The following is a 27,506-nucleotide window of genomic DNA, read 5'->3' on the forward strand; positions in this document are numbered from 1 at the left end:
TTTCATATCAGGCAGACAATGGCTTCAAAGAGACAGCAGAGCTGCAAAGGAGCAAGAAAAGAAGGCCAAAGTTGACACACACAGAGGCAAAACAGTGTAGGAAAAATCAACACGTTTTGCAAAATCAATCATTGAAAATGTGTCAGCGTTCAGGAGACTGTCTTTAATTTGCAATCCAAGTGAAATAGAGTATTTAAATATGAGAGGCTGTATTATTGAGCCCAGCATGCCTGCTACCACTTGTTTGACTAGCTCAGAATAGAATACTGAGAGGCACAGGCTCAAAGTTAAATGAACATTTATACATTTTAAAATCAAATGAAAGATTCAGAGTATATTCATGAATTAAATTTTTTTCAAAACTCTAAATTTAATCAGCTGGAATTACTTTTAAAGTGTCATTCTATTTAACTTTTGGGAATGATGAATTTGCCTTTTAATAGGGATGCTGCATTTTATCATGAAGATGAAACAAACTGTCTTTTGTTAATTATTCCTCAGAGACACTGGCCATTTTTCTCTTCGGTGCTTAGTGTGGAGGAAAAGCAGCTTGCTGCAAATTTATTTCAAGCCTGAGCGAATGGAAGCCTCAACATGTGGGAAAGACACACGTGGGGAGCATGGCTTCCACTTTAGGTGTCCTGAGTGCCACCTAATGCACCTCTCAGAGGTAATGTTAGCAAAGCCTCACGCAGGAGGTCATGAACATAGAACACAGAACAGTAAAAAAAGAATAAAATTCTGATGAAGAGTAGCAGATGTGTCAAATGTGGCTGTGGCATCTGAGAACTGCAGGAATGAGTTTTTGAAATCTTTGTTCGGAAGTCGCCATTTTCATCATCAGCTACTAGCATCTCTCACTTAATGTGTGCCAAGGTCAGTGTTAAGCACTTTGCATACCTTACTCCATTTAATCCTCTCAGCAGCTTACTAATGAAGATATTGAGGCCTAAAGAAGCTAAACAACTTACTTCCAGGCCACAGTTTTCAATGTCTCTCTATATATTTGAACCCAGGTCTCTTTGCTCTACTAATTAATGTCCCTTGTCAAAGAACACTTTGAATGTATTGGTGGCCAAGAGAAAATAGTGGCAAATGGTGTGCTTATGACAAGCTCATTTCTAAAATAACAGCAAAATAAGTAATTGATAGTACTGGCAGCTAATTTAAGAAATCTGGTAGTGATGATGCTTATAATGGTGTCATTTTCATTTAGATTGACAACTCAAGGCACAGAGCATCAGTGATGTTTTTAATATTATTAAGATCACCCAATCTGTGAAAGAACATCTGATATTTATAGTAAACCTAATGTTAAGCACTGAAAAAATTCATGAAAAATGTACTATACCTTAGATCAAATGACGTTTTCATAGAAAAGGAGGTCAACCAATATTGAATATAATCTGAAGAGAAGATGTAGTAGATTTTCATGCTTTTTCAAGGAAGAATACATTTTCTAGTTTGTAGGGACTTTTATACATTTGTTTTTGAGTCTAATAAAGAATAAGATCAAAAGGCCTCTTTAAGTCCATATGATATGAATTTAATAAACATGTAAAATGGATTTTTTTTTTTTTTACAAAGGAGTTATTCTTGGCTCTGTCTTTATTCACTGGATAATAATTTAAACATAAAATGCCTAGAAAAGTAGGTCTTTTAAGGAGTACAACCTGGAAAAACACCTGGATACCTAGAATCTTATTAAAGAATATCTCCTTGTAGGATTTGTTTCATATACCAAAGTATCTTATTGATAGTAGACTAGGCTTTAAAAAATACTATGCAGTTTTTTCAACATATTAACAAAATAGTAATGATTTCCTGCAAACTTAAAGAGATACTTACTAGATATTACAGTGCTAGTTTTTACTGCTAGAATACTTTTTTCCTTTGGAGTATATACATAATAAGGAAAATAACAAAATATAAGCTATTACATTAAAATACATGGTTTTTAAGCACTTGTGGGTGATTTGGGTTATTCCAATTTCTGCAGAATATGAAGAAAAGTTATTCATTACATTTGGTATTGTTTCTATTAAAGATCATGTGTTAACAGTTGTAACTTAGATCTCCAGGGTCAAATGTGATTTTTATAATTGAGAACATAATATTAGTTATGTAAACCTTTTTTTAAAAAGTATTAGGAGAATAGTTGTTGGAAAAGTAGTAAAATTGACTACAAAGTCCCCACACAATGCACTTCAAGAAAAGAAGAAAACGAAACAAACCTCCATATCTAATAGGCATTTGTTGCATAATGAAAAGGGGAAGAAAAATATGTGTAGTCCTCTGTGATCATCAGAATTTTTCCAACAGGAAACTTGTGAACAAGTTTAAATGTTGAAATTAACTAATGTAATGTAAACTAAGTACAATATAAAATCTCCATAAAAGTAGGTTGGTTTTTGTTTTCTTAATTGGAGAAAGAAATTAAGTTCCTTTTGATTCTTTTTTTTCTTTTTTTTTGACAGGCAGAGTGGATAGTGAGAGAGAGAGAGAGAAAGAGAGAAAGATCTTCCTTTTTGCCGTTGGTTCACCCTCCAACGGCCGCTGCGGCCGGTGTGCTGCGGCAGGTGCATCGTGCTGATCCGAAGCCAGGAGCTTCTCCTGGTCTCCCATGTGGGTGCAGGGCCCAAGGACTTGGGCCATCCTCCACTGCCTTCCCGGGCCACAGCAGAGAGCTGGCCTGGAAGAGGGGCAACTGGGATAGAATCCGGCGCCCCAACCGGGACTAGAACCCAGTGTGCCGGCACCACAAGGCAGAGGATCAGCCTGTTGAGCCACAGCGCCGGCCTCCTTTTGATTCAGAAATAATAGGATGTTAAATTTGTGAATGCCTTGTCCATGTTGAAACATGGGTAGAGGCTTTCAGTTAAGAATTAACATAGCTGAGAAGATTTAGCTATACTAGTTAAGCATGTGAAGCAAATCTGAGTCACAAAGAAATGAAATAAAGAGATCATCAAGAAGAAAAAAATAATGGTTCTATTTTTGTTCATGTAGTTTATCTTTGGACAGAAAAATACTACATGAAATAATAATGTCTTGCAAAATAGACACGATGATGAAAGATAAAGGTTTCCCTTATTGAAGTGTACCTTTAGCATGAATATTAGAAAATATTTTTTAAAAGTGGGGATGGAGCTCACAGTTCTCACATAGTGGGTTTTTAAGCCTAAAATATAAGATTTACAGTATCATTTAGTTGTAAAAAATAATGAAATCCTGATATGGCACCAAAATAGATAAAACTGGAGATCATTTTTTAAAGTGAAATAAGCCAGACACAGACAAATACTACATGTTCTCTCTCCTGTGGAAGTTATCAAGAAATAGTTGAGCTGAACTCAAAATGGTGATTATTAGAGGTTGGTAAGGGTGAGCGGAGGGAGGGTGGAAGAGCTTGCAGTTGGGTGGAGGTAATGGGTTCTGGTGTTCTGCAGCACAATGGGGTAACTGCAGTTCACAGCAACATGGGTTTTATGTACTGCATAAAAAACTGATGACAGGGGCTGGTAGGCCCCAAACACAAGAAGACATGTAAATGAAAGGCTAGTTGCCAAGTACGGTGGATTTACATTGTGTGTATGTGTTGCAATATTGCTCTATACCCAAAAGTGTACCATTTTATAGGTCAATCAAAAATTTAAGGAAAACAATAATTGGAAAAAGTCCTCCAGTTTTTACTTTGTAGAGTGAAAATAGATTTCATGACAGGGAAAAATTCAATGTCTCTTATGAGATAGAAGTCAACATTTAAGATTTTAGGGAACTTAGGGACTGGCATTGTGGCATAGTGGATAAAGCCACTACCTGGGACTCCAGCATCCCATGTGGGCACTAGTTCGTGTGTGTCCCTGCTGTTCCACTTTAGATCCAGCTCCCTGCTAACAGCCTGGGAAAAGCAATGGAAGATGGCTCAAGTGTTTGGATATCTGCCAACCATGTTGAGAGACTGAAATGAAGCTCTTGGCTCCTGACTTCAGGCTAGCCCAGTCCTGCCTGTACTGGCCCTTTAGGGAGTGAACAAGCAGGTGGAAGATTCTCTCTCTCTCTTCTCTGTAACTGCCTATCAAATACATAAATAAATCATTAGGAAAAAAAAAAGATTTTAGGAAATTCTAAAATATAACATTTGATATGAAAAAACTAGATTAGTAAAAATTAGAACACTAATTTTAAGAAATATAAGCTTAAATATACAATTTTAAGATGTAACTCATATTTCTAGAGTGGATTAATGGACTGTGGTTAAGAATTATAGGGTTGCCATAAAAAAAAATGTTGTTTTGCATCAGTCCTTCAAGCAAGCTCAAAATATATGTAGTTAATAATAACAGCTTAATTTGAATGTATCAGTTAAAAATATTTGTGAAATAGATAAGTGGATTGTAAAATATAACCTATTATAAAATAAATGTGATATATGTTATAACCAGTAAGTAACTGGCAGAGAAGAGCAAAAAATAATATGAACTTAAGAGCATTGGATTATAATACGGTTGTCAGTGACTACAGTAGATAATAACTGTTAACACTCTTTGTTAAAGAGAGCGTGGGGCAGGTGTTTGATGCAACAGTTAAGTTACCGCTTGGGGTACCCAAATCCCTTATTGAGTGCCATTTTGAGTCCCAGCTGTTCCACACCATGCAAGGCAGCAGATGATAGCTCAGGCACTTGGGTTCCTGCCACTATGTGGGAGACCCTGATGGAGTTTCTGGCTCCTGGCTTTGCCTGGCCCAGCCCCAGCTGTTGCAGCAGGCATTTGAGGAATGAACCAGTGGATAGAAGATCTGTCTGCCTTTCAAATGAAATGAATGAAAAATTTTAAAAAGTGCTAAGTGAATACTTTATTTAATGGTGAAAGCTTAATAAAGCAAAGTAAAAATGTAGTGATAGAACTTAATATGACCAGAATGCAATTGTTTATTTTAACTCTTTAAAAAGAAAAAAAAAAAATCTGGCAGTAAATAAGTTATTTCAGATATAACTGGAGATACTATATACAACTCAGTAAATGATAAGTCAGTTGACAGTCTTCACACTGTTGTGTGTGAAACACAGGTTATATAAGTGAAAAGGACAGGTGCCCTGGCCATGCAATGCATATTTAGTGTGAGGATTTCTGTTTTCATTTCTTCTGTGTATTAGGCTTCCAGGAAACATTCTGCTACTACAAGTGTTTGAAAAGAACTGATTGTGCTACAGTAACTAAACAACAAAGTTCAAAATGCAATTCATAGGAAATAATTTTAACTTGGAGAGACTTTGACAGTATTACAGTGTAAGCCCCCCCCCCCATAAAATCATTGATTTTAAAAATTCTTTGTGTAGTGATTTAGCAGATACAAAAACAAACAAAAACAGTTTTTATGTGTCATAGTCTTGGAATCCATTGTTAGAAATAAATACCATGATCTTGCTTTTATTTTTCTCCTAACATCTACATGACATCTCCAGTGTCATTTGTGCTCATTTGAAATTTACCTTCCACTTAAAGCTTATATTGTTTTTCCTTTTACGTTTTCTACCAAAGCTGTATATTTCCTTTCTGCAACATTTTTGTTTCTACATTGTCACTAATATTTTCATTTTTAAAATTATAGTTGTGTACTTGTATCTTTTATGTTTACAAGATTATTTATTTGCAAGGCAGAGTGACAGAAAAGGAGACAGAAAAAGAGAAATTCCCTCTGCCAGTTGACTCCCCAAATGACCACAACAGTGAGAGCTGGGCCAGCCTCTAGCCAGGAGCAAGTGACTCCATCTGGGTCTCCCACAGGGGTGGCAGGGGTCCAAGCACTTAATCTGTTTTCCCAGGCACATTACCAGGTATCTGGATCAGCAGCTGAGCCACAGGGTCTTGAACCGGCTTTCATGTGGGATGCCGCCATTGCAGGTGGTTGCTTAACCTGTACCACAACATAGCCCTCATTTTATCAATTTTACTATCATTTCAGACATAGCTGTTGATTTCATTGGCTCACTGTTTTTTTGGCTTTAAATTTTGTTGAATTCCACTTAGTTTCTTTTTGTTTCTCTTCTTTGAAGAGGATATGGCTGCATCCCACAACTTTTGATGTGTTAATTGTCTTATGAATTACGTCTACATTCATTGAAAATTCCACCAGTCCCTGTTACAATTTTTGCATCTGTTGTCAAATGTTTTAAAGAAGTGAAGGAGATGTTACAAAATATATTTTCTCTGATATTTGCTGTATTTTTACTTCCTTTATTCTTAAGAGTTCACATTTTCTAGTGTAATTTTTCCCTTTTTTTTCCCTCAATATCATCCTTGAGCATTTAGCCTTCTTTCTGAAGATTTTTTTTTCTGCATATTGCACTGACAGTTTTTTTTTCACTTCCCTTTTCCTAGGTTCTGATAAGAAATCTGCAGTTACTGTTTTCCTGTAGATAATCTCTTGTGTTACAGTGGTTGTTTTTTGTTTGTTTTTAGCTTTTAGCAGTTTGACTATACTGTATTGCGTCTAGGCATTGATATCCTTGAGAATATTCTTTTGGGAATTCTCTGAACTTTTTTTTTAAAAATATTTATTTTATTTATTTGAAAGAGTTAAAGAGAGAGGTAGAGATAGAGGTCTTCCATCCAAGGTTCACTCCCCAGATGGCCCCAGTGGCCGGAGCTGCACCGATCCGAAGCCAGGAGCCAGGAGCTTCTTCCAGGTCTCCCACGTGGGTGCAGGGGCCCAAGGACTTGGGCCATCTTCTACTGCTATCCCAGGCCATAGCAGAGAGCTGGATCGGAAGAGGAGCAGCCAGGACTAGAACCAGCGCCCATATGGAATGCTGGCACTTCAGGCCAGGGCTTTAACCCGCTGTGCCACAGCGCCAGCCCCTCTCTGAACTTTTTGAGTCTATATGTTTATGTATGCATAAAAATTGGAAATTTCATCTTTAAAAAAAAAAAAAACTTTGTCTATTAAAAGGCAAAGTGATGAGAGATACTGAGAGACAGAAAAGAAAGCCTATAGAGCTGTTTAATGTTGTCCATATTTTATCTCTGTTTTTCAGTTTAGACAAATTCATTGGTTGTTTATCTTCAACATAATTCTGTTGAGCCCACTCAGGATTTAGAAAATTTTTTTGATTGTGTATTTTTCAGCTCTGGAAATGATGTTTTAATCTTCTTTGTGCTTTGTATGTCTTTGCTGCATTGTTCTAACTTCACAGCAGCTGGGACTGGAACTCTGATATTGGGTGTGGATGTCCCAGGTGCCACCGTTCCTGCCCCTCATTGTTCTTGTTAACCACATAGGATTTTGAACACCTTTGCATATTCTTATTTGATCTCCTTTATCTTCTTTGTGGAAACATTTGGTATCTTTTTTAGTACAATGTTTTGTACATTTTTTAGTTCATTTTTTAATCGTTGCAATGGAGAGTAATCTGTCTGTTTTTGGTATGTCTTTTACCAGATATGTGTGTTTTGAAATATTTCCCCAGATTGTGATTTGTCTTTTTATTCTCTTACCAGTGTTTTTCTCAGAGCAGAAAGTTAATTTTTATGAAGTCCAACTAATTTTTTCTTATATATATTAGTCTTTTAGTATTGTATCTACAAAATTGTTACCCTAGGTTGTCTAGATTTTTACCTGTAATATAGAAGCTTTAATAACTTTTCATTTTCCATTTATTTTTGTGTTTCATTTGATTTTCATGTAAGGTCACTGTCTAGATTCTTTTTATTTTGCATATGGATATCCAATTCCATTTGCTGTAAAAATTGTTTTTACTCTATTGGATGAGTTTTGTCCCTTTGTAAGAATGAGTTGACTGTTTGGGTCTATTTCTGAACTCTGTTACACTGATCTGTTTGTCTGTTGTATTGGTAATACTGCATTGTTTTAGTCGTAGCTTTGTGGAAAGTTTTGAAGTTGAGTAGGGTAAATTCTCTGACCTTGTTCCTCTTCCTTAGCATTGTGTTTGCTTTCCTGTGTAAACTAGAATAAGTTTGATATTCAAACCATAGCTTATTGATATTCTGATTAGGGTTGCTTTGAATTTATATATCCAGTGGGAAGAATTGATATCTTAAGAATATGAGTGGGTGTTTGGCCTAGGAGTTTGACACTAGGTCCTGTATTGGAGTGCCTTGGTTCATTACTTGCCTCTGGCTTCTGACCCCATCTGCCTGCTAGTACAGACCCTGGGAGGCAGTGGTGATGGCTTGAATGATTTGGGATCCTGTCATTCAATGTACAAGATTGTGTTCCAAGTTCCCAGCTTTCTTTTGTCTGGCCCCAGTTGTTACGGGAAATTGAAGAGTCAATCAGTGGATAGGAGCTTTCTCTCTGTCTGGTCTCTTATGTTCTTTCTCTCTCTCTCTCCCTCTCTCTCTCTGTCTCTCTCTCCCCTCCCTTCCCAACTTACCCCTCCCCCTCTTTCAACCACTCTCCCTTCTTCCCTTTGTGCTCTACTTCTCAAAGAAAAAAGATATGACTCTTTGTATCCATGAACATGGAATATCTCTCTACATATAAAGGTCTTTGATTTCTTTTGATAGACTTTTGTAAAGTATTTCTCCTACCTATAGTCTGTATGTATAAGTACATGTTTTGTTATATTTATAGATATTTCTGTTTGGGGGCTTAATGCTGTGTTTTTAATTTCTAATTCAAGAAATCATGATTTATTAGATCTGGGAGGTTCTTCAACAGTTCTTTGGGTTTTCATTGTAGACACCATCAAAGAGAGTTTCATTTCTTCCTTTGAAATCTGTATTCTTTTCTTGACATTGTATTCTCTAAGACTTCACTGTATTAAGTAGGAGTGATGAGAGAGGACATCCTTGCTTTTTTCTTAATTACAAGCATTGAATTTCTCTCCAATAAATCGAATTTTAGTTGGTTATTTTTGTTTTGTTTTGTAGATGTTCTTTATCAAGCGGAGGAAGTTTTCCTCTTTACCAGTGTGTATAGAGTTTTTCTGCTTGTTGTAGGCTTATATTGCTCTTCTTTAATTTCCTAAGGTAGACAGATTATTGACTTTGGATCTTTTCTCCATTCTGGTCTATGTATTCAGTGTATTGTTACCATTTGTATATGCTTAAATTTCCCTATAAGCACTGCTTTTGCTTCATCCCACAAATTTTAAGAAATTACATATTCATTTAAATTATTTTCAAGTTTTCCTTAAAATTTTTTCTTTGATCCACATGTTATTTAGAAATGTATTTCTTAATGTCCAAATATTTTGGGATTTTTTTCTACTGGGACGTCAGTTTTTTATTTTTAGTTAAGTTTTATTATAGTGTAAGAATACACTTTGTATGATTTCTGTTAATTCAAATATATTGAGGTATAAACTTTGGCCCAGAATGTTGTCTGGGTGAAAATACTATGTGAGCTGAATAACAGGTATTCTGCGGTAATACAATGAAGTATTCTCTAAATGTCAATTAAATTCATTGAATGATGGTGCTACCAATTCAGCTGTACTAGTGATCTTATGTCTGTTGGATCTGTAATTTACTGATAGAAATGTGTTTAAGTCTCCAACTGTTAACAGTGAGTGGACTTATCTTCTCATATTTCACCTTGAAATTTAGTTTTTGCTTAATGCTAATATTATGTTGGTAGTCTATATGTATAAGTTTGTCCCTGATTATTTTCCGACTTAGAAAGTCTACTTTGTTTGCAATTAATATTGCTACTACAGCTTTCTTTTGACTTTGGTTAGTCTGGTATGGCTTTCTCTATTCCTTTACTTACATCCGGGTCAAAAAGTAGATTTCTTATAGAAAACAGTAGAGTGTAGTTTTTCATTTATTATTCATTATTTCTTTTTTCATTATTTCATTTACATAATCCTCATTTAAAGTGATTGTTGACATTTTTGTATTAGTGTCTACTATATTTGTAACTTTTCTATTTTATTATGCCTGTTCTTTTTAACTTTTCCTCCTTTGCCTTCTCTGATCTTAATTGAGCATTTTCTCTTCTCTCTTGGCATATGAATTAGACTTCTTTCAGTCTTCTACATTTGTAGCATTCATTTATACAACTAGCAAAGTCTACTTTCAAACCACATTATTTTACTGCCCTCCACTTCTGGGGAGGTGAATTATTCTTCTGTCTCTTAGAGGGAATGAGACTGTGCTACAAAGAAGCCTCACCTTTGATGGTCTCCCCCATTTCCCCACCCATTTTGAGCATTTTTTAAACACTTTTTAAAAAAGATTTATTTATTTATTTGAAAAGCAGAGCTACAGAGAGGCAGAGGGAGAGGTCTTCCATCTGCTGGTTCATTCCCCAAATGGCCACAATGGCCGGGGCTGGACCAGGCTGAAGCCAGGAGCTTCTTCCGAGTCTCCCACTTGGGTGACAGGAGCCCAAGCACTTGGGCCATCTTCTGCTACTTTGCAAAGCAGGTCAGCAGGGAGCTAGATCTGAAGTGAGGCAAGCTGGGGCTTGAACAGGCACCATTATGGGATGCTGGTGTTACAGGCAGTGGCTTAACCTGCTGAACTACAATGCCTGCCTTGCTAATTGAATTTCAACTAAAAGATGAGCTGTCTCATCTCTCTCATTTATTCGGTTATTTATTTCAGTGTGTACAATGGATATTTACTTTCCCTTGGGTTATAATTCATTACTGTCTTTAATAATTTTATTATTTAATCTGCTAGTCTTGCATTTTCTCTGACTCAGCCCTGGAATCAGTCATTTCCCCAAGCAGTTCTGGTTCCTTTTATTGGCAGTGGTATTTAGAAACCACAGTATGGGTGCTAGGTATATTCATTTCTATTGGGGGATTATTCCTTTAGGCCTTTTCAGCTTTTTATTTTTAAATACATTAACTTCTGTTAATGTCTTTGGTTTTGTAAGTTATTAAGTTAAACATTCTCATTTTTCAGTTTTCTTAAAATCATTCAGTGCTTTAAGTTTCTGAGTATCACTTTTGTTCATCAATTTATACATCAAATGTTTAATAAATTCCTTTCTGGACCCTTTCTAAGGGCTTGAAAGACATCTGAATGAAGTCAAAGATTTTTGTCTCTGTGAAGTTTACAGTCTCAGAGGGAAATCAGGAATAAATGCGCATTTCAACTTCATCCTAATTAGTCTTGATACATTTTCACTGTTACATTCTGTGTTTTTTAAATTTCTACTTATTTATTTGAGAGACAAACATACGCAATGGGGTGGGATCATGAGGGTGGAGAGAGAGAGAGAGAGAGCAGGAGAACAGTCAGATCTGCTAGTTCACTCCCCACATTCCCAGAGTGGCAAGAATAGGCTGGGGCTAAACCCTGGAGTGGAAATGCAATGCAGGTCTCCCACATAGATGGAAGAAACAATAGCTTGAGCCAGAAATCAAACCCGAGTTCTATAACATGCTGACATCTTAACCACAGGGCTAAATGTGTGTTATGATTCCTATATGTTTTCTAATTTCTATTGTAATTTTTTGCCTAGAGATCATTTATTGTGATTAGAAAACATGCCCTTAGCAGTAGTAGTCATTCATTGATATTTTTTGACACTTGCTTCCTGAGTAAAAATATGGATAGTTTTAAAAAGTATGTTGATTTGAAAAGAATGTATGGGGGTTGGCGCAGTGGCACAGTGGATTAACGCCCTGGCCAGAAGTGCCAGCATCCCATATGGGCACCAGTTCAAGACCCAGCTGCTCTACTTCCAATCCAGCTCTCTGCTATGGCATGAGAAATCAGTGGAAGATGGCCCAAGTCCTTGGGCCCCTGCACCCACATGGGAGATCCGGAAGAAGCTCCTGGATCCTAGCTTTGGATCAGTGCAGCTCCAGCCGTTATATCCAATTGGGGAGTGAACCATTGGATGGAAGACCTCTCTCTTTCTGTAACTCTGACTTTCAAATAAATAAATCTTCAAGAAAAAAAAAAAAAGGCCGGCGCTGTGGCTCACTAGGCTAATCCTCCGCCTTGCGGCGCCAGCACACTGGGTTCTAGTCCCGGTCGGGGCACCGATCCTGTCCCGGTTGCCCCTCTTCCAGGCCAGCTCTCTGCTGTGGCCAGGGAGTGCAGTGGAGGATGGCCCAAGTGCTTGGGCCCTGCACCCCATGGGAGACCAGGAGAAGCACCTGGCTCCTGCCATCGGATCAGCGCGGTGCGCCGGCCGCAGCGGCCATTGGAGGGTGAACCAACGGCAAAAAGGTAGACCTTTCTCTCTCTCTCTCTCTCACTGTCCACTCTGCCTGTCAAAAAAAAAAAAAAAAAAAAGAATGTATATACTGTATTTGTTAAGATATTTAGTTTGGCCTAGAGAGAAAAACGATAAATTGCATCATTGTTTCAATCTGATTTTTGTCTTTTTCCTATGCATTCCTCTGTTTGAGATTTATTTGAAAGGCAGAGTTACAGAGAGGTAGCAGCAGAGGGAGAGGGAGAAAGGTCTTCATCCACTGGTTCACTTTCCCAAATGGCTGCAATGGCTGGAGCTGGGCTGATCAGGAGCCAGGAGTTTCTTCTGAGTCTCCCATGTGGGTGGTCCAAAGACTTGGGTCATCCTCCATTGCTTTCACAGGCCAAAGCAGAGCGCTAGATCAGAAGTGGAACAGGTTGGACTTGAACTGGCACCCAAATGGGATGCTGGCACTGTAGGTGGCGGCTTTACCCGCTACACCACAGCGCTGGGCCCCACCTATACATTCTAATGTTGCATTAAAATCTTCCACTATTTTCTCTCTACATCATTTTTTCCATGTAACTTGCTTCATTTTTTATTTATGTTGTTTGAAGCTACGTTGTTACATGTTTCAAGTTCATAATTCTCTTTCTATTGTATCATCCTTTATGATTAAGTTAGACTAACTTATCTAAAAATTATTCTTTCTTGAGATTTAATTTCAGTAATGCACTAGTTTTCAGCCACTTTGATTTTATTAATTGATTTTCTATCTTTTTACTGTATTTTTCTGCATTCACTGAGTTTTAGGTGTGTCTCTATATTGTCTTTCTATGAATCTGCTTTGTGGACTGCGTCCCATGTTGGAGAGTTGATAGCTTTTTAAATCGCTTATAATTACCAAACACTTAAACCTACCTATATGACCACTTTAACACTTTTTTTTTTTTTTTTTGACAGGCAGAGTGGACAGTGAGAGAGAGAGACAGAGAGAAAGGTCTTCCTTTTGCCGTTGGTTCACCCTCCAAAGGCCGCCGCAGTAGGCGCGCTGCGGCCAGCGCACCGTGCTGATCCGATGGCAGGAGCCAGGGGCTTCTCCTGGTCTCCCATGGGGTGCAGGGCCCAAGCACTTGGGCCATCCTCCACTGCACTCCCTGGCCACAGCAGAGAGCTGGCCTGGAATAGGGGCAACCGGGACAGGATCGGTGCCCCGACCGGGACTAGAACCCGGTGTGCCGGCGCCGCAAGGCGGAGGATTAGCCTAGTGAGCCGCGGCGCCAGCAACCACTTTAACACTTAATCCTTACTATATGGTCACTTTAATACTTAATCCTATTCCTATAATCACTTTAACACTTTAAAAATGCCTTTTTTTCCCCACCCTGCTATGAGGGTTTGGGGTCCCATGGTCAGTTTTTAAACTGCACCCTTAGAAGTAAGTCCATAGGAATGTATGCAGAACTGCACAGCTTTACAGTTACAGCTTCATACATTTTGTAATTTCTACTTTAGGAACATGGTGATTGTCTCCACCATGCCTACCGTCCCACATACGTTCCCACTCCCCTTCCTTCTCCCTCTCTTATTCCCACTCTTATTTTTTTTACTAAGTTCTATTTTTAATTAACCTTATACACATGTGATTAACTATGTTAACTAAAGAGTTAACAAATAATATGAAAAAAAAAAAAAACCAGAAAACTCTTCCTCAACAGTCAAGACAAGGACTGTTCAGAGTCACTGCTTCTCCAAGTGTCAGTTTCACTTATACAGATTGCTTTTTACCTGGTCTATTAACACAGGTCAGGGAGAACATATTGTATTTGTCCCTTTGGGACTGGCTTATTTCACTGAATATGATGTTTTCCAGTCCTATCCATTTTGTTGCAAATGACCAGATTTCGTTTTTGTTTTTGTTTTTGTTTTTTTTTTTACCACTTTGTAGTATTCCATGGTGTACATATCCCATAATTTCTTGATCCTAGTCCTCAGTTGACGGGCATTTGGGTTGATTCTATGTCTTAACTATTGTGAATTGAGCCGCAATGAACATTGGGGTACAGATAATTCTTTCATATGCTGATTTCATTTCCCTTGGGTAAATTCCCAGGAGTGAGATGGTCAGGTCATATGGTACATTCTGTATTCAGATTTCTAAGGTTTCTCCATACTGTCTTCCATAGTGGCTTTACCAGTTTACATTCCCACTAGCAGTGGATTAGGGTACATTTTTCCCCATATCCTGCCAAAATCTGTTGTTTGTTGATTTCTGTATGAGAGCCATTCAGACTGGGGTTAGGTGAACTCTTTTGTGGCTTTGATTTGCATTTCTCTGACGGCTAGTGATCCTGAGCATTTTTTCATGGCTCTGTGGGCTATTTGGATTTCCTCTTTGAACAATGTCTGTTTAAGTCTTTTGCCCATTTCTTAATTGAGTTGCTTGTTTTGTTGTTAAGTTTCACTCTTTTTATATATTTTGGTTTTAATCCTTTATCAGTTGTATAGTTTGTGAGTAATTTCTCGCATTGTGTCAGTTGCCTCTTCACTTTACTGAGTGCTTCTCTTGAAGTACAGAAGCTTCTGAATTTGATGTAATCTCATTTGTGAATTTTGGCTTTGACTGCCTGTGCCTCTAGGGTCTTTTCTAAGAACTCTGCCTGTGCCAATGTCTTGCAGAATTTCCCCAGTGTTCTCTAATAATTTGATGGTATTAGGCCATAAATTTAGCTCTTTAATTAATTTTGAGTGGATTTTTGTATAAGGTGTAAGGTAGGGATCTTGCTTCATATTTCTGCATGTGGAGATCCAATTTTTCCAGCATCATTTTGTGAAGAGACTGTCCTTGCTCTGGGGATTGATTTTAGCTCCTTTTTCAAAGATAAGTTGGTTGTAAATGCTTGGGTTGATTTCTGATGTTTCTGTTCTGTTACATTGACCTGTCCGTCTGTACCAACAGCAGGCTGTTTCGATTACAACTGCCCTATAGTATGTGTTAAAATCTGGTATTGTGATGTCGTAAAATCTGGTATTGTGATACCTTGAGCTTTCTTTTGTTGTATAGGATTGCTTTAGCTATTCGGGGTCTCCTGTGTTTCCTATGAATTTCAGCATCATTTTTTCTATATCTGAGAAGAATGTCCTGGTATTTTGATTGGTATCACATCAAATCTGTAGATTGCTTTCAGTAGTGTGGACATTTCAATGATATTGATTTTTCCTAATCCATGAATGTGCAAGATTTATTCATTTTTTTGTATCTTCTATTTCTTTCTTTAATGGTTTATAATTCTCATCATAAAGATTTTTGACATCCTTGGTTAAATTTATTTCAAAGTATTTGATTTTTTTTGTAGATATTGTGAATGGGATTGATCTTAGAAGTTCTTCTCAGCCATGGCATTGTCTGGGTATACAAGGGCTGTTGATTTTTGTGTGTTGATTTTATATCATGCTATGTTACCAAACTCTTCTATGAGTTCCAGTAGTCTCTTAGTGGAGTCTTTTGGATCCCCTATATATATATATATATATATGATTATGTCATCTGCATATAGGGATAGTTTGACTTCCTCCTTCTCAATTTGTATCTCTTTGATTTCTTTTTCTTGCCTGTTGGCTCTGGCTAATAATTCCAGGTCTGTATTGAATAGCAATGGTGAGAGCGGGCATCCTTGTCTGGTCTTGGATCTCAGTGGGAATGCTTCCAACTTTTCCCCATTCAATAGGATGCTGGCTGTTGGTTTATCATAAATTGCCTTGACTGTGTTGAGGAGTATTCCTTCTAAACCCAATTTGCTTAGAGCTATCATCATGAAAGGGTGTTCTATTTTATCCTATGTTTTCTCTGCATCTATTGAGATAATCATATGGTTTTTGCTCTTCAATGTGTTAATATGATGTATCACATTAATTGATTTGCAGATACTGAACCATCCTTTCATACCAGGAATAATCCCACTTGGTCCGGACGAAATCTTTCTGATGTGTTGTTGGACTCTATTGGCTAGTATTTTGTTGCGGATTTTTGTGACTATGTTCATCAGGGAAATTGGTCTGTAATTCTCTTTCTCTGTTGCATATTTTTCAGGTTAGGAATTAAGCTGATGCTGGTTTCATAGAATTTGATAGAATTCCTTCCTCTTCAATTGTTTTGAATAGCTTGAAAAGAATTGGAATGAGTTCTTTAAATGTCTGGTAGAATTCAGCAGTCAAGCTGTCTGGTCTGGGCTTTTCTTTGTTGAGAGGGTCTTTATTACTGATTCAATTTCTGTCTTGGTTATGGATCTTGTCATTTTGGGGGCGCGTTTTTAATTTTTTTTCTTCTGTAGACTTATATTTTTGGGGCTATGCTTCTGTGGCTTCCTGGAATCAATATCTGCCCTTTCAGTGAATACCAGGAGATGTTTAGTGGGTGTGGCCTGGGGTCTCTGGTCAATGCTCCAGGGCAGGGCGAGTTCCCAGCTATGCCCTGTAGCTTTTCATGTAGCCGCCTTGGGCCCAAGGTCTGAGCACCTCAGGTTCCCCCAGGCGCTGCTGGTGTGGGTGCCCCTTAGTTTGTGGTATTTGCTCTGCCGCTTCCCAGTCGATCTCTGAGGCAGTGCGGGCTGCGGCACGTTACCTTCGTTCCTAGTTCTGGAAAACACACAACAGTCACTGGCTTAATGCCTGCTCCCCGATGCTGCCTTCAGGCGCCCCGTCTGGGTGAGCTGATATGTGTGCACCTGCGGACTCCCCTGTTTGTAGTCCTGATTTAAAATTGTTCCCAGTGTCTCAGCTAGTTCGCCGGTTTTGTTTTGAAGAGATTGGTTTAAATCAGCCGTCTTTCTCTACTTCCACTTGGACCTAAGGCGACTGTCAGCAACCACTGGTTCCGGGTCGTCGCCTGGACTCCGCCATACCCGGGGATTGCTGCCCTCCGTCCTGACCTCTCTACCCCCACCCCCACTCTGTCCTAGAAATGCTGCCAGCTCTGCCTGTCCCGGCTTCGGTTTTCCCAGCTCTCTGGGTGCGTGCAAACACTCACCACGCTGGTTCAAGCTGGTTCCCCTCCTCCCATGGGGCCTTCTCAGTGGTTTTTCCTTCTAATCTCCTCTGAGTGTATACCTCCTACATTTCTCTTCATTGTTCCTCCCTAGCCCTGTATAGTGTGCTGCTCCCTAATCCGCCATTTTTCCCAATATTTTTTCTTACCAGTGCTGAATCATTGTAGATGACAATGTGTAATAGCACTGGCAATGTCCATGTCTGAGTTGAGCTTGAAGACAGATATCTAAGATTGAGTTTGACCATGCACAGAGAGTGACAACCACATCCTAACTGCTGTGTGGTTAGAGCAGTCAGCAGGTGTCATCAGCTTTAGAATATGTTCAGATTTCAGAGGTATTAAAAAATGAAAGAAAATAAAAAATGCAGCTAAAATTTGATTTACAAAGATATTTTATTGTCATATTTTGTATTTTCTATTCATTCTAAGTATTCCTGCTTTCTATTAAATTATTTAGGTTTTTATTTTTTTGTCTACGATTTCAAAGTTGTAAAAGTTATTTTTATTTTAACTTACCATCAATTTTCAGTGCACTCTTCATTTATCCTGTAAACTTAAGTAATGCCAATTTTTCTGGACAGTACAAGAACACAACAACACTTTAACTCTGATCACATTATTCCTATGTTGTGCATTATTTTTATCCTTGTCTTCAGTCAGCCTTATCCTAAATTGCAGTCTTGAGTTTCTGTATGAGTATTTGAAGAATGTTTGATGTCTTCAGCAGACTGCAGAGGCAGATACCATGTCTGTTTTGTTGTCATCATTTAATTGCACTAACTAGAATGGGATTTGGAAAATAAACAATGTATTCATTTCAATAACTAGCTGATTGATGAGTCTACCATAAAGAGACCTTCATGGTAACTAGAACAAATATTTGGTCAAATAAAACATCCATCTCTAAGGGCTTTGTAGTCAATTGACCTTGAAATATAATGTGACTTAGAAGTTTATAGAGACTATTGTGTAGCTATCAAATGACAAGTGTGGCAATGTTGCAGGTGTATGTCTCAGAGGGCTGTTCATGTGAAATTCTATAAAAAGAAGATTCAGATTATAAAGTAGTATATACATTTAAACTTCTCTTATTTTAATAATGTAGATAATGTGGAAGGATTGATTTGTTCTAAATCTGGACTCCATTTTTTTAAAAAGATTTATTTATACATTTGAAAGGCAGAGTTAGAGAGGAGAGAGAGATCTTCCATCCGCTGGTTCACTCCCCAAATGGCCACAATGGCTGGAGCTGGGCTGATCTGAAGATAGGGGCCAGGAGCTCCTTCCGGGTCTCCCATGAGGGTGCAGGGGGCCAAGTACTTGGGGAATCTTCCCCTGCTTTCCCAGGCACATTAGCAGGGAGCTGGATTGGAAGTGGAGCAGCCAGGACTTGAACCGGCACCCTTATGATATGGCCCACAGCACTAGCCCCTGAGATACATATTCTTTTTTTTTTTTTTTTTTGACAGGCAGAGTGGACAGTGAGAGAGAGAGAGAGAGAAAGGTCTTCCTTTTTGCCGTTGGTTCACCCTCCAATGGCCGCCGCGGCCAGCGCGCTGCGGCCGGCGCACCGCGCTGATCCGAAGGCAGGAGCCAGGTGCTTATCCTGGCTCCCAAGGGGTGCAGGGCCCAAGCACTTGGGCCATCCTCCACTGCACTCCTGGGCCACAGCAGAGAGCTGGCCTGGAAGAGGGGCAACCGGGACAGGATCGGTGCCCCGACCGGGACTAGAACCTGCGGCGCCACAAGGCAGAGGATTAGCCTATTGAGCCACGGCGCCAGCCCAAGATACATATTCTTTAATGTAGGTATAATTTACAATTAGTTTCAGAAAATGATTTTTAAAGATGTTCTCATTTAATCCTGGTTTATTCTAGATTTTTGTCAAGTAGAAATTGTTTCAAATTTTCTACTTTAAATGAATCAGTTTTCATTTTTGAATTATTGAGGGTTAACAAAATTGAATCAATGCATTTTATTCTGTAACATATATTGGATTTAATTATGTATATCTAGAAAATATTTTCCTCATTTCGGACTTTTGTGATTAATATTGTAATAATTTGGGAATGTGTATGGTAAAGAATGTGATTGTGGTGTCAAAGATTAGAGTTTCAGGCCACAAACTGTTGCTTCTTAGTGAACAGGTTATTCAGCTTCTCAAAGTTTACTTGCATTTTGTGTAAAATGGAGGAGATACTACTGTAAGATGTTGTTGAGAGGTTATATAAACTCATATCTAAAAATGCTTAGCACAGTGTCTGTTACGTTGTAGGTATTCAGTAATTGAGAGTACTACTATTTTCCAATTGTGTGTTGTTTATTTTTTTTGCAGCTTTCCCTGCAAATAAGCCAGACAGAGATGCAAGACATGTAATAAAAGTGGTAAGTTTTGCTCTTGAATTTGAATTTCATGTGTACTTGACTCTTTTTCTGGTTTTTTTTTGTTTGTTTGTTTATTTTAATTTCATCAAGTGTTTCTGACTTCAGTTTTGTAATTATTTCTTTATCAAAAAACCTCATATTTTCCCATGATTACAATGTCAGCACTGGAGAATCTTCGTTTTTCTGTATTACTGTCTGTCATCCTGAGCTATGCCTCCTTCACCAAATCCATCTTCACCCAGAAGATAAAATCCTTAAAGACAGACCTGGTATTTCATTTGTGTATGTATCCTCTGTGCCTTAATTTATAAATGAAATACAGTAGACACCCATTAGAGATGTCCTGTGTAAATGAACCACCAGGGTGGTATGCAGTATATCCACTGTGATATATGTGTTATAATATAGTGTCTGTGTATGTTTATGTGTACAGTTCTCAGTGTTTTCCAGTGGAAGACTGTATAGGTACAGCAGTGCAATATGTTGTTTAAAAATGAGATTCTTCAAAGGTTGTTTTTTTTTTTTTTTTTTTTGGTTACTGGAGATTTTTAGTGGAAGTTTGATGCTTGTGTCTTATAAAAAAATGACTCGGGTACTACTATTTGTGACATATGTGAACTCATATTTTCATAGTTGAAATTCCATCCTTATGAATTTTTCCTAGTAAAATTGTTCTTTTCTTTCAAAGGAATATCAAGAAAATGGCCCATTGTTTTCAGAACTGAAATTTTATCAGAGAGCTGCAAAAGAAGATTGTAGTAAGTAAAATTAGCTAAGCAAGTAAAAAATATATGGGTTTACTAAAATGACTGTTGATATTTTGGTCTTTTTTCTGGCCTTCTGGAAATTTTTCAATAAGAAATTTTATTGTAAAGTGATACAGTTAACTGTTATAATGCAGAAAAGCAAGACAGATGGTATACAAATCTTGATATGGCATACATAATGGGTTATATATTTTAAGTCAAAGTTGTTTCTCCTACTTTACATAAAATGTAGGGTTACTAAGTGTAAAATATAGAGGGAGGAAACTTTCTTTTACAGAAAAACATTTGGATAGGAAAGATGTAAGGAAATGGCATTAAAATGGTCAGTAGATATATAAACAAAAGAAATGATAGTAAAGTATATTAAGAAGTAGGGAAATGAAACACTAATATATTTAAGAAAATGATGGAAAGTTAAATGTTGGGAAATTAATTGGAGCTGGATAGCACTTAAGAACCACCAGATAGAGGGTTTGATTGTAAAATGACTAAGAAGAGAAGAGGAAGAATAAAAGCATTTTATAAATGCTGTCTGGTAAGAAATGGGCTAAGTAAAACAAAAAGGTTGAGCAGAGTAACAACCAGTGTAGCCAGTGTCTTCTGTGTCATGTTTAGGAAAAAGAAAGATAGGTTGGGCCTCAATAATTAACTTTGTTTTCCTTAATAAAGATTTCTAAATATTTAGGCTGTAGTCTTTACTAACGCTTAAACTATGTCAGAGTGACAAATAGAATCCATTAAACTTGATTGTTTATCAGTAGAGCTGTCGTAAACATTAAACACATATGTTAGAAAAGTGAAAACATGATTGAATTACCTTACTGTTTTAGTGGATTTGAGCTGTTTGTAAACTACCTTCAATCAAGCAGTTTCTTTATCACATAATTTCAGAGTAAGATGATTTTTCTACTCAATTTCTTTCTTTCTTTTTCTTTTCTTTCTTTTTTCTTTTTTTTCTTTTTTTTTTTTTTTTTTGACCACCATGGCTTTAGATTTTGAAGTACAGGCAGAAGGGAAGAAAAAGTCAAAAAGCCATCTCTGTTTATTGATCCATTGCTAGGTAACACCTGTTAAACTCTGAAATTTAGTTAGCATATAAGGTAATTTTTTTCATGATTAGAAACCTTTGTGTATATGATACTAATATTTTATAAGATTATGACTTCTGCTTTTGTTATTGATATAATTTTAAAGTTTCTATATGTATTTTTGTGGTATAGTGATAATAGAATTTAAAGCTATCAGATAAATATGTATTTTTAAATATTTCTCTGTCTTTTCACTATTTTTTTAAAGATTTATTTACTTATTTGAAATTCAGAGTTTTAAGGAGAGAGAGAGAGAGAGAGAGAGAGAGGTGTCTTCTATCCACTGGTTTACTCCCTAATTGGCAGTAATGGCTGGAGCTGTGCCAATCTGAGGCCAAGAGTGAGGAGCTTCTTTTGGGTCTCCCACATGGTTGAAGGGGCCCAAGGATTTGGGCCATCTTGTACTGCTTTCCCAGGCCACAGCAGAGAGCTGGATTGGAAGTGGAAAAGCTGAGACTCGAATTGGCGCCCATATGAGATGCTGGTACTGCAGGCGGCAGCTTTACCCTCTACGCCACAGTGCCGGCCCTGATAAATATAATTTTTAAATTGCTTATTTTCTAGGAAGGGCTGATTACTCTTTTAGGTAGCTAAATGAATTTTAGCATGTATGTTGAGGTCTATGATGTCAGGCAGATTTTAGTTTTAATTCCTTCTCAGCCACTTCTTAATGAGCAAGTTACTCAGTTTTTTAAGCTATCTTAGCACCTAAAATGAAGAAGTTTTTTGCTACCATGAGGCAAGAATTAACCTTTCTAAATTAAATGAAACTTTTGTTGTCAAATTTTCTTTGCAGTAAAAAAGTGGATAGAACACAAACAACTTGATTACTTAGGAATTCCTCTGTTTTATGGATCCGGTCTTACTGAATTCAGTGGAAAAAGGTAAAATGGGGTTATTATGATAATAACTGCCCTATAAATATTCTATTGCTTTGTAACAACTTATTAAAGACGCAGTTTATAGCAACAGACTTGTAATATCTTAATTTCTGTGGGTCAGGTATCTGCAAGTGGTCAGCGTAGATGATTCTAGCTCAGGATCTCTCACGAGGATGTAGTCAGCCATCAGCCAGGGTACAGTCCTCTCAAGGCTTGACTAGGGAAGGATCTGCTTGTGTTCTTCTTTTCTTTTAAAGATTTATTTTTTAATGTATTTGAAACACAGAGTTACAGAGAGGGAAGAGACAGAGATATTCAACCTGCTGATTGACTCCCCAAATGGCTGCAACAGCCAAGGCTGTGCCAGGCTGAAGCCAGGAGTAAGGACTTCTTCTGGATCTCCCATAGGGTGCAGGGGCCCAAGCACTTGAGCCATCTTCTGCTGCCTTCCTAGGTCATTAACAGGTAGCTGGATCAGAAGTAGAGCAGTCTGGTCTCAAACTGGTGCCTACATGGGATGCCGGTGTCACAGGACTCCCCAGCGAGGATCTGCTTTCAAGGCTATTGGCAGGCCCGGGAAGATCTGCTGTGAGATGTACCCCTGTGATTGTTGGCAGGTCTTTACTTTCTGGTAACATGGGTCTCTGTGTAAGCTGCCTGCGTGTGAAAAAGAAATGAAAGCTGGCTTCTCCTAGAAAAAGTTTTTGAAAGGAAGAGAAAGAGTACGCACAATAGAGTGCATCCAAGAAGAAAATCATAGTCTCTCTAATTCTACAAATGTCTCATTGGATTTTCAGTATCCTCTTTGATAGAAACAAGTCACTAGGTCCCCCCTTAATGCTTACGAGAGTAGAATTGTACCCCATCTTTTGAGGAGGTTCAAGAGAGAATTCATGGAAATAACCAAATATGGCTAGTCATCACGTATAAATAAGTCATTAATAGTTCTTGAATTAAAAAACCTTTGTCATTTACTGAGGACCCATTTTGTGGGGGGTAGGGGATTTTCATTTACATGATGTCATTTTCTACATTGAATGCTCTTTTAAGATGGGTGATATTTTTATTTCCTGGCTGAGAAAATAGGCTCAGACATGAGTACTGTGTTCAAATAGTCTTTAAAAGCCGTGATAAAAACTAAATGAGCAAGCGGTAATCTTGAAACCAAGTATAGAGTTTTCAGTAGGGGACTGAGTGCACAAGTCAATCCTGGTTCTTTCATATCCTGTAATATGCAGCTCATTAAAGAAATGAATTAGAGCTATATCAGCTGACTTGGAAAGTTTCAGTGTGATAGGAAGGAGAGATTACATATGATAAGATCACATTATTGTAAAATCGAAACCCTTAGATGTGTATGTTTGTGTTTGTTACACACAGATACAGAATGGGAAATTATGGTGGGCATGTAGGTGAAGGAAGGAAAAGGAGTAGAGGGTATGAAACAGAAAAGGAAGAAGTGTATCTAAGAAAAGTTTACAAATGTATAAAGAAAATAAATATGATTTCATAAGGCCAAGAAACAAATGCAAATAAAAATTTCTGTGTAGACAATTAGTAATTTTCCAAAGCCATAATGCAAAAGTGATGGGATCAAAATAAATTCAAGACTTTCTAAAATGACCATCTCTTTTAATGATCTAAGCCAGTGTGTATGGTTCAGGACCGCATTGTCTTCTAGTAGAATACTAACTGCAGAGTAAGTATTGAATGGTGTCTTCAAAAGAATCCAGGGTGATTACTGTGCTCTCGTGCTCAGATGGGTCAGGTTACATCATATTTTGAGAAACTTAGGGTGTTTCTCCTTGTTTCGGATTAATTAACAGACAGTCTCAAGCATTACTGTCTCAGGAAGATCTCTTTTTTGATGTCTCTTTATTTTAGTTACAGGTTTATGGTAATAGAAAGACTCGGTATAGATTTACAGAAGATCTCAGGCCACAGTGGTACTTTTAAAAAGTCAACTGTCCTGCAGCTAGGTATCCGAATGGTAAGCAAGAATGATTTGCATACTCCATTTTTGGATTATTTACCTGTTACTCAAATCTTCACCCTTTGTGGAATGATCAGAGAATGAAGGATTATTGCCCTAGAAATGTCAGTTATTGAAAGTAGAGGCTATTTTGGTGAAATTGATAACAGTGGGCTCTGTAAGTGACAGAATGTGCTGTGTTTGGCACTGCGAACTCAATTAGGCATTGGTTCTACAGTCTGGTTTTTTTTTTCCCTTCACAGCTTTGTTTTACATATCAGAACAGGCTTGCATTGCTGTAAGAATAACCTCCCTTTTGTCAGTTATATTTATAATCAAATTATGGCAACATACATTATTTTCTATCCTAAATTTTGTGATGGTATGGGGGTACTGTAAAGTTTCTTTATGAGTTTGGGATGGTGGCAATAATTAGTCGTGTCAATGAGTAAATATACTCTGCTAAATAAGAAGCAGTGAAATCCTAATTGCACCCAAACACACATTTGTTTGTGCTTCATATTTGTCTTACCTTGTTTGTGTTTGGTTTTGCTTAAGTCTCATTTTTTCCATTTTATGTAGAATTAAACTATTCCTGCCAGGTTGGAATGTGGCAAATAGAGCTCATTAATTTTCCCATTTATCCCTCCACCCTGCCAGTAAATGGTTACTGAGCATTGGGTGTGTGTAACATGCAAGGATGAAGGGCTTGAATAGTGAAGCTGAGAGTTTTCTGTTATTATACAGAGAAAGAATGCCTTTTCCTATGCTCATATACATGGTATTTTCTTTAGTCTCCAAAACTTGATTTTTTTTTTTTTTATTTTTGACAGGCAGAGTGGACAGAGAGAGAGAGAGAAAGGTCTTCCTTTGCCGTTGGTTCACCCTCCAATGGCCGCCGCGGTAGCGTGCTGCGGCCGGCGCACCGCGCTGATCCGATGGCAGGAGCCAGGTGCTTATCCTGGTCTCCCATGGGGTGCAGGGCCCAAGCACTTGGGCCATCCTCCACTGCACTCCCTGGCCACAGCAGAGAGCTGGCCTGGAAGAGGGGCAACTGGGACAGGATCGGTGCCCCGACCGGGACTAGAACCCGGTGTGCCGGCGCCGCAAGGCGGAGGATTAGCCTAGTGAGCCGCGGCGCCGGCCTCCAAAACTTGATTTTTAATTATTGGTTGGGTGAAGAATTGCTGAGTAGGCTTCATGATTATTTCATTGTAGATCTCTGATTTTATGCTGTGCTTTGCTCTTTGTGCAGTGTAACCACTGGGCTGTCAGGGACATAGGAAGCATCATGGAATCCTGGTTTCCTTCTGTCAGAGGTTTAATTAAAAACACTCAATATTTGAAGATCATTTCATTCAGATTTTTCCAAGGATGAGCTACCAGGAGATGCAATATTTTAAAATAATTATTATTTGTATAATAAATAATGAATATTTTAAAATACAGGGATTAAGTATTCAAAATGTTGAAGTTGATCATGAGTTCTAAATAGACAGCAGTGTAACCTTGTATTATTTCTTTTCACAGCTGGATATACTGGAATATATACATGAAAAAGAATATGTGCATGGTGATATAAAAGCAGCAAATCTACTTTTGGGTTACAAAAATCCAGACCGGGTAAATACAGTATACTAAGCTTTTGCTTTCAGTAAGGGTCTTCAAGTGCCATATGGAGATGTTCAGAAAACAAACTCCTAACACAGAAGAGTTTACAAATGAGGGCTTAACATGATGAATGTTGTAATTTGTCTTACCTTGCTTATCTAATTTAATCCTTGCACTAAACTAATGAGTAATTAGGATGAGGAAGCTGAGAGTCAGAGGGGCTAAATATTAAGTTAATGGGCACATAGTAAATAAGTGGCTGAGCAGGAATCAGCATTTCTGATGAAATGTAAGAAATCATCAAGATAGAGGGGGAGAAATGGATTTATACAGGGGACACAAAAAGCTGTCACAATAGCTCCTATTTTCCTACTAAATAATAAATTAAGTTTTAAACAGAGAAGGACTTCCAGTAGGGCTTTCTGTGGTGACTGGAATATTCTCTGTTTGATTATCCAGCATGGTAGCCAATCATAACATGTGACTGTTAAGTACTTGAGTTGTGCTAGTATAATAACAGTTACTGGCAAGTATGTACAGCAATAGGAATTCTCATTCATTCGTTGCTGATGGTGATCCAAAACAGTACGGCCACTTTGGAGGATAGGATGGCACTGTATTAAACAAAAGATTCCTAACCATATGATCTAGTAACTGTGCTCCTTTATATTTATCCAAATGAGTAGAAAACTTAACCTCCACACAACAAATCTAAACGTGGATGCTTATAATAATGTTATTCATCCTTGTTAAAACTTAGAAGCAACCAACGTATCCTTTAGTAGGGGACTGGATAAATAAACTCTGATACATACAGACAATAGAATATTATTCAGTGCTAAAATGATGAACTAGGAAGCCATGAAAAGACATAGAGGACACTTAAATGTGTACATGAAAGAAGACAGTCTGAAAATGCTGTATATTCTATGATTTTGACTATATATGACATTCTAGAAAAAGCATCACTATGGATGCAGTAAAGTGTCAATAGTTGCCTGAAATTAGGGAAGAATGACCAGGTGGAGCACAGAGAATTTTTAGGGCAGTGAAACTGATTTGTCTGATACTACAGTAGTAGATACCTTTTTCAAGACCCTTAGAATATACACCAAGGTTGAACTTTAAACTGTGGACTTTAGATGATAATGATGTATCGATGTAGGCTCAACCATTGCAACAAATGCACCACTCTGGTTCTCACCAGAGTTGATACTCTGTGTGGCTACATGTGTAAGGACTGGAGGTTTTTGGGAACTCATTGTACTTTGTGCTCAGTTTTACCTAAATTGCTCTGTGTTTGCCTATATTGAAGCTAAAACTTCTCTAAATAATAAGTCTATTTTTAAAATGTGGCTAAGGTGACCAAGGATCCGAATTTTAAATGTAGCTTAATTTTCATTAAATTTAAATAACTACATGTACTAGTAGCCACCATATCCTCATAAGTTTGAAAAGTAAAAAATGAAGTCTGTATAACAATCAGAAAAAAATATATAGTTGAATATTTATCTGGTCTCTGCATGGCAAAGAATTTTCTAAAAAAATTAACTGAAGTGGCTGGCACTGTGGTGTCTTGGGTAAGGCTGCCACCTGCAGTGCCAGCATCCCATATGGGCACCGGTT

At 37.8% G+C, this 27,506-nt stretch overlaps 1 protein-coding gene across 3 annotated transcripts in view; it reads left to right on the forward strand.

Moving 5' to 3' along the window:
- The window catches only part of VRK2 (VRK serine/threonine kinase 2), a 99,008-nt gene that overhangs the window by 12,911 nt on the left and 58,591 nt on the right, over window positions 1-27,506 (forward strand). For all 3 annotated transcript variants that reach the window (XM_062209477.1, XM_062209476.1, XM_062209478.1), the window contains exons 3-7: window positions 19,512-19,561; window positions 20,250-20,319; window positions 22,213-22,300; window positions 24,182-24,287; window positions 25,800-25,892. In XM_062209477.1, coding sequence (XP_062065461.1) covers window positions 19,512-19,561; window positions 20,250-20,319; window positions 22,213-22,300; window positions 24,182-24,287; window positions 25,800-25,892 — 407 coding nt within the window. The remainder of the gene's footprint in view (window positions 1-19,511; window positions 19,562-20,249; window positions 20,320-22,212; window positions 22,301-24,181; window positions 24,288-25,799; window positions 25,893-27,506) is intronic.

The sequence above is a fragment of the Lepus europaeus genome, chromosome 13 (genome assembly GCF_033115175.1).
Source record: "Lepus europaeus isolate LE1 chromosome 13, mLepTim1.pri, whole genome shotgun sequence".
Taxonomy (NCBI): domain Eukaryota; kingdom Metazoa; phylum Chordata; class Mammalia; order Lagomorpha; family Leporidae; genus Lepus; species Lepus europaeus.